Below are 8,068 nucleotides of genomic sequence, written 5' to 3' on the forward strand. Positions count from 1 at the left end.
TCTATTGCTTTCTTCCATTGCTGGGGGTGAGGGGGGCTGGCTTCCAATCAAGCCTCTAGACACTTAGAAATCAACACGGAGACAGAATTCTCGATACCTAGACCCAGGCTCCTTCTGCGTGGGCTCCTGCGCAATGGGGTCATCAGGTTGGCCGGACGGGGAAAGAGGCCCTTTCCTCCCACCAGCTGACAAGCAGCCCGGGGTTGTGGGTGACATGGGGTGGAGCGGGGAGGTGTCCCTTGTTCGCGTGTACGTCGATGGAGCTCAGAACTTCTCAGAAGCCTTTTTGCTGTCAATAAACTGCCCTTCGGGGATGGCACTGGGGTTGAGGATCCGGTACCTGGGCGGGGCGGGATGCGGAGCACGGTCAGTCGGCTACCTGGAGACAGCTGGGTGTGGGGGGTCTTGGGGTAGAAGGGCCTCTGGCCGCACAGAGCTGGGAGGGTGCTCCCTCCGTGCAATTTCCTGAGGGCCTCACCCTGCTCCTCTCTGCTCAGGGGCCTCACCCCTGCCAGGGCCCAGCCCATTCTGTGATGACCTATGGCCAGAAAGGCCACACCATCCCCTGAGGGAACACGGACTCTGGAGAGCCACCCCGGTTTAGGTGACAAGAGTCGCCGAGCAGTCGGGGATGTGGAGAAAGGGGAACCCTCCTCCTACACTGTTGGTGGGAATGCAAGCTGGTGCAGCCACTCTGGAAAACTGTATGGAGGTTCCTCAAAAATTGAAAATAGAGCTATCATATGATCCAGCAATTGCACTACTGGGTATTTACCCCAAAGATACAAAAGTAGGGATCCGAAGGGGTACGTGCACCCTGATGTTTATAGCAGCAGTGTCCACAATAGCCAAACTGTGGAAAGAGCCAAGATGTCCATCGACAGATGAATGGATAAAGAAGAAGTGGTATATATATACAATGGAATATTATGCAGCCATCAAAAGGAATGAGATCTTGCCATTTGCAATGAGGTGGATGGAACTGGAGGGTATTATGCTGAGCGAAATAAGTCAAACAGAGAAAGACATGTATCATACGATCTCACTGATATGAGGAATTCTTAATCTCAGGAAACAAACTGAGGGTTGCTGGAGTGGGGCGTGGGGTGGGAGGGATGGGGTGGCTGGGTGATAGACACTGGGGAGGGTATGTGCTCTGGTAAGTGCTGTGAATTGTGCAAGACTGTTGAATCTCAGATCTGTACCTCTGAAACAAATAATGCAATATACGTTAAGGAAAAAGAAGAAGGAGAAGGAGAAGGAGAAGGAGAAGGAGAAGGAGAAGGAGAAGGAGAAGAAGAAGAAGAAGAAGAAGAAGAAGAAGAAGAAGAAGAAGAAGAAGAAGAAGAAAAAGAAGGTAGCAGAAGGGGAAGAATGAAGGGGGGGAAATCGGAGGGGTGGACGAACCATGAGAGACGATGGACTCTGAAAAACAAACTGAGGGTCCTAGAGGGGAGGGGGTTGGGAGGATGGGTTAGCCTGGTGGTGGGTATTAAAGAGGGCCGTTCTGCATGGAGCACTGGGTGTTATGCACAAACAATGAATCATGGAACACTTCATCTAAAACTAATGATGTAATGTATGGGGATTAACATAAGAATAAAAAAATAAAAAAAAAAAAGAGTCGCCGAGCAGTTGGCCAAGCACACGGGAAGCCGAGAAGACGCCTTACCCTCACTCCAAGCTTTGGAAGCTGGGTCAGGCCTAGCATCTACCTAGGCCCTCTTCATTGGCTTGACAGTGCTAGGTTGGGAGGCAGTTTCCATCGAGGGACAAAATTTCCTGAATGGATTCAATCCCCGAGAGAGGCTCCATAGCTGAGACAAGGCCCGCCCCCTACCTAAGACCAGGCCTTCTAGAACCTTCTCCTGCTCCAGCCTTAGGAGGAAATGGAATATCATTCAGCTAGTCTGGGAGAGGGGGGTACACAGCTGGAATTTTGTTTTCAGAGGAAATAGTTCTTATCGGCATAAAAGATCCTTGACATCCTCTGTGACTTGCAGACCTTGGTCCTCCTACCTCTGGAGTGTTCTCTCCCTTCCTCTACTCCAGACAAGGCCTGGAATTGTGGGCCCAGATGGCAGCTGGGAGGAGAGAGCTGGCCTGGAACAGCAGGACTCAACTGGGGACAACTTAACCCCCCCCTTCTCCCCCCTGCCCAGGGGACATCTGGCAATGTCTGGAGACATTTCTGATTGTCCCAGTGTGTGGGTGGGGTGTGGTTTGCTCCCAACACTGTAGGTAGAGACCAGGGATGCTGCTAAAATCCTACAACACACATGACAACCCCCACAAGAAAGGATTACCTAGCCCCAAACGTCAATAGTGTGGAAGGTGAGAAACTCGCTCTGGAGGCACAGTTGAGCTGGGAGGGTTAGGGTTCTGATCCTGGGACCACTTTGGGCATAGATCATCCCCCCAGCTAAAGACAAGGCTCATGGAAACCCTGGGAAGCTGTGAGCTCACCAAACACCCAGCCCAAGGAGTTCCTCTGGGGAATGTACAAGGTGGCCTCAGAAGGAGAGAGATGCGGGGTGCCTGGGTGGCTCAGTTGGTTAAGCATCTGCCTTTGGCTCAGGTCATGATCTTGGGGTCCCTGGGATCGAGCCCCGTGTCGGGCTCCCTGCTCAGCGGGGGAATCTGCTTCTTCCTCTCCCTCTGCCACTCCCCCAGCTCATGTTCTCTCTTTCAAATAAATAAATAAAATCTTAAAAAAGAGAGAGAGAGATGCAAAGCCAGGTGACTTACCTCTGTTTGAAGTCAGCATAGAGGATCTGGCTGGGGAACCCTTTCCTGCAAATCCAGATGCCCTCGAGGACCCCGTTACAGTGTAGTTGTTGCATGACCAAGTAGTGGTCCATCACGCCTGGGGAGAGAGTGTCCCGGGGATATGTCGGTGGCTTTTTCATTGTCTTTGACGGTCTGGCCACCGAGAGACACGCCAGTGCACCCAGACTTGAGTGGATAAAGTTAGTGCCAACTCTAAGATGGAGGGGCTGGGAGAGCCTGGAGCCTATCTATAGTCTCACAGTAGAAATAATCCCAACCTCCTGGGGACACTCGAGCATCCCATTCTTACGGGCTAAAAGCCAAAATATTGATCTTTACCCTGTTCGTGACCCTTGAGACTTAGCTAGGCTGGAATGAGCATGGGTACCCTCTGGACTTCCCATTAGATAACGTGATGTGCCCTTCTCTACTCAAGGTCAGGGCAATAGCATCTGCAGGCTGTGATTTTAGTGGGAGCAGAGAAACAGAGAGAAGGACAGCTATGCTTTAGAGGGTGCAGGGAGTTGAATGCAGAGCAGTTATCCGCTAGCTGCTGAGCATGAGCTCTGGGAAGGCGTGGGTGGGGGGGCTAATGCTGGGAGGAAGAAGAGGAGCCATAGGGACAAGCTCTTATCAGGGATTCTCTTGGGTCAGGCACAAATCAAATGGGCACTGGGAAAATTCTGTACTGGGGCTGTGTGAGGGGTTAGGAGCCATCTTATGGCTGCATAATGGCTTTTCCTTGTGGGTTCCCTAGGTTGCTGGGGAGAGGGAGGGCTAAAGCTGTGTCTGATAAACCTTCTGGAAACTGCTAGAAGGCTCACAGCTTTCCTTGGTGGCTGGGAGGAGAGATGACTACTCATTTACACAATTTTCAAGGTTCTGTTGGAGCTGTGCCATCTGATACAATAGTTTCTGGCCATATGCGGTTATTTAAATTTAAATTCATTAAAATGAAAAGTTCATTTTCCTACCTGCATGAGCGGCATGTCACGTACCCAGTGGCTAACGTACTGGATGGCACAGACGTGCAACATTTCCATCGTTCCAGAAGATTCTACTGGCCAGCGATTCTCTCGAGGAAGGAGTGGTTAAGACCCAGGAGAATCATATCAGACACTCAGAGGACCTTTCGTGGGAGTGAACCTGACGGATCACCAAGTCCAGCTCCCAGTACTTCTCGGATGAGGATTTTGAGGGGCTCCGATGCCGGTTTTGGCATTTGCTAGCTGTGTGCCCCCATTTCCTGGAGAGGTGAGGGCCCTGCCACCTAGTCGCAGAGCTGAGACTGGGCTCCCTCCTTCCCGGGGGCCCCTGCTGTCGCTGCAGGCTCAGAACTGGCTTGACTTCTCCCAGGGCTCTCCCCGTGTCCCTCCCAACCCAGGCAGAGACGGTGTCTGGAAAGCCTGTAAAGACAATCCTCTCTGCCCTCTGACCCGTGTGCAAAACTTCTAAAAGTCCCCTGAGCTATTGCCTTATCTTTCTCACGTTGCCGTCGCTAAAGAATTTTCTCTTTATCCCTCATTCGTCTCCTCCAACAAATTCCTTTCTACTGCCATCTCAGCTTCGGGGGCATTTGCGTGAATCAGGGTGTCTTACGGTCTGTATTTTATGATGCTTTGGCAACTTGGGGCCTTGGCGGAGCCCGAGAGCCTGCCCCTGAGAGCCAGTTCCTAGGGTGGCAGACTGCTCCCCTGGAAGCACACATCTCACCCCCCGCAAGCTAACCAACCCAAAGCCCATGTCCCCCAACCATCAGGCTGCCGCCGCGCTCAGGCCAGGCACCAGACAACCAGGGCAGCCCCCACACCTTGGGGCCTGCTGAAATGATCCAAACTAGCCCCTCTTAACCTGCTCAGCCTGCTTGCCCATTCCTCCCTACGCTTTCCCCTCGATCCCCTTGCTCGAGCGGCCACCATCCACCATGCACTGAGTGTGCCAGCCGTTTGATCCAGGACCAGGACTCCAGCCCCAGCTCTGGACGCCCTGGGGCAGGCCCTTCAATCTCCGCAGTCTCAACTCCCTCTTCTAGAAAATGAAGAGGCCCCACTAGGTCCTTTCCAAAGCCTCGCCCATGTTCCTATCATAGGGTCTTCGTCTATTCTCAGAAATAAGAAAGAAAACAGAGAGGGACCAGAACGAAGGAGAAGCAAAATCCACAGGAAGGGATGGAGATTTCATCACAATTCACCTTCCAAGAGAAAAAGGAAACCGGTGGATTGCCCAGACTCCTGGGGGGCCCTAAAGGTAGAGGTTGCACCCAGCGAGGGGCCATCCATCCCCTGTCACCTGATCCTTGCAGGCAGGTGCTTTATGGATGGCCCATTTGATTTGTGCAGACATGTGCTCAAAAACGATAATGGAATTCCGCTTTCTTTGTGACAAGACAGCTACACACAAGCCAGCAATTTCGTTTGATGCGTAACCAGAGAAACAGCTCTGTTCCAACCCTGGAGGAGAAATGGGCTGTGCTGGGCGCACTGGGAGGGGTGCAGCCTGCAAAGACAACGAGGGTCCAAACAGGGCGCTGGCTGGTTTTTGCCTTTGACTTATTCACAGAAGATGGATCCCACTACACATAGCAGCCATGGTCATTTGGAGAATTAAAATGCCCGGTTTTCAGTGATAATAGTAATACAAATAAATATCGTAAGAATTAATAATGTATGGGCGCCTGGGTGGCTCAGTTGGTTAAGCAACTGCCTTCGGCTCAGGTCATGATCCTGGAGTCCCGGGATCGAGTCCCGCATCAGGCTCCCTGCTCGGCAGGGAGTCTGCTTCTCCCTCTGACCCTCCCCCCTCTCATGCTCTCTCTCTCTCATTCTCCCTCTCAAATAAATAAATAAAATCTTAAAAAAAAAAAAGAATTAATAATGTAATTATACTGTAATAATATCACAAGCAATTAATCTTTAATGTAATAATAAAATTATTTCCCCACGATGTTATAATTTCTCTCATGGTTATTATCATACATAACATTATTACATAATTCTTCTTCTTCTTGTAATTATACTAATAACAATTATTAGTATTATCATTGACAGCCATACACTGGGTGTTCACAAGGCACTTAGTCCTGCTTGAAATGCTTGACATGCACTCACTCAAGCGATCCTCATAACCACTCCGTAAAGCAGGTTGAGTGAATTAATATTTACAGTTTATAAGCGCTCATTAAATAAATAAGTGAATAGCTGAGTGCATGTATGAAATGCCACTTTAATCTTCATTTTATAGCCCAGAAAGCTAGAGTATGCAGCTAAGGGTCCCATGGGCAGTAACAGACGGAGATGGGTTTTTTTTTTCCTTTCGGCCTCTGAATCCCTTCTCACATTGCAGAGGCAGGATGCTTACTCATGTTTGGGATAGATAATTCTATCAGCTGTAAGTGAGCTGCCTCTGAGTCAGAGCTCCGTGTGACTATGTGTTCTTCTCTTGTGACAAATGGCACTGAGATGCTGCTACCCTCCAAGAATATTTCTGAATCGGGGACCGAGTGACGGTTAAGGATCTACTATACTGTGCATTGTTCTAAGATCTACAGTTCTCAGTTTTCCCATCTGTAAAATGGGGAGAACTATACTCACCTCACTATTAGAAGCAGTAGAGATGATAGGGTAACAGTATACCATATAGGCTCCGGAAACAGGTGTTTTAACTGTGGAATACTCGAGATGCAGTCGTGCTCTTTCAGGGAAAGGAGTCACAGAACCCTTGGAGAACCTTATGAAAATCACGGCTCTGATGTGTCTCTAAATGTATTTAACTATTTGGGATATGATTTCAGAGTTGGGTGCCAGATAAAATACAGGATGCCAAGGTGATTTTGAATTTCAGATACAATAAATCGTTTTTTAGTGTAAGTGTATCCCAAATACGGCATGGATCATACTTACATGAAGACATTCTTTATTGTTTATCTGAAATTTGAACTTAATGAAAAATGAACTTAATTTGCTAAATCTGGACATGTTACTTCATAGATGACGTTGAGAGGTGATAAACACCATAACCCTCTGCTCAGGAAAACACGCACGCACGCAGAAGTTTGCACACGTCTCGGGGAGTCCTGTTCTGGTGGATTCTTACTCACCGGGAGTCTTGGTCTCATTGGGAATCAGGCATCGCACAAAGTGAGGGTGAGTGCTCCTTAAACTGGTCATCAGCTTGTTTAAATTTTCCTGGGACACAAATCAGAACAAGCGCATTTACCTCAGCAAATGCCATTTCACGGGGCAGAAAAACAACCGAACGTAGAAACTGCCAAAACACAAACCCTGAACACCGCTGACACGGTCTGGAAAGAGGAGCCTTTCTTCTTCCCACCTTTCTTGCTTCCCCCGGAGTCACCTGGAGACAGACACAGAGGGTGCATCAGATGCAGCCCTGAGCCCTCTCCCTGCCCCCCACCCATGTTATTGAGATATCATTGACACACCGTGTAACTTTCAGGTGTACTGACATAATGGTTTGATGCATGTATATATTCTGAAATAGTCACATTAAGTTTAGTTGACATCTGTGCCCATCCATGGTTACAATTACTTTCCTTGTGATGAGAACTTTTAAGATCTACTCTCTTAGCAACTTTTAAATATGCAATCCGGTATTGTTAACTATAGTCACCATGCTGTACATTACATCTCAGAGCTTCTTTATCTTAAAATTGGAAGTTAGTATCTTTTGGCACCTTCATTCAGTTCCTCCACTCCTCACCCTCACCTCTGGCAACCACGAAGCCTGACCTCTGTTTCCATGAGAGATCGGTTTTTTTAGATTCCACATATAAGTGAGATGGTACAGGATTTGTCTTTCTCTGTCTGCCTCATTTCCCTTAGCATCAGGTTCTCAAGGTCTATCCACGTTGTCACAAACCCAAGATTTTCTCTTTTTTTTTATGGCTGAATATACACCATGTTTTCTTTATCCATTCATCTCGATGGACACTTAGATTGTTTCCATGTCTTGGCTATCATAAATAATGCTGCAGTGAACATGGGGGTGCAGGTAATCTCTTTAGGATAGTGACTTTTCTTCCTTCAGATATGGATTGCTGGATCATATGGTAATTTTATTTTTAATTTTTTGAGGAACCTCCATACCGTTTTCCACAGTGGCTGCACCAACTTACATTCCCACCAACAGTCCTCAAGGATTTTCTTTTTTTAGTGGTGGCCATGTCCTTGAAACCCTGAAATACGACTTTCGGTTTTCTTTTGATGTAACAGAGCTGAAGGTTTTTGTTTCTTTTTCTTTCTTTCTTTCTTTCTTTCTTTCTTTCTTTCTTTCTTTCTTT

General features: G+C 48.2%; 1 protein-coding gene across 1 annotated transcript in view; it reads right to left on the minus strand.

The window, feature by feature from the left end:
* The window catches only part of MYH13 (myosin heavy chain 13), a 49,697-nt gene that overhangs the window by 26,423 nt on the left and 15,206 nt on the right, over positions 1–8,068 (minus strand). The window contains 6 exon segments of the mRNA XM_034989304.1: positions 227–270; positions 273–340; positions 2,749–2,866; positions 6,866–6,953; positions 7,049–7,122; positions 7,495–7,519. Of these exon segments, the coding sequence (XP_034845195.1) occupies positions 227–270; positions 273–340; positions 2,749–2,866; positions 6,866–6,953; positions 7,049–7,122; positions 7,495–7,519 (417 nt within the window).

The sequence above is a fragment of the Mirounga leonina genome, unplaced genomic scaffold, assembly GCF_011800145.1.
Source record: "Mirounga leonina isolate KUSES-001 unplaced genomic scaffold, KU_Mleo_1.0 Mir_488, whole genome shotgun sequence".
NCBI classification, from domain to species: Eukaryota; Metazoa; Chordata; class Mammalia; order Carnivora; family Phocidae; genus Mirounga; species Mirounga leonina.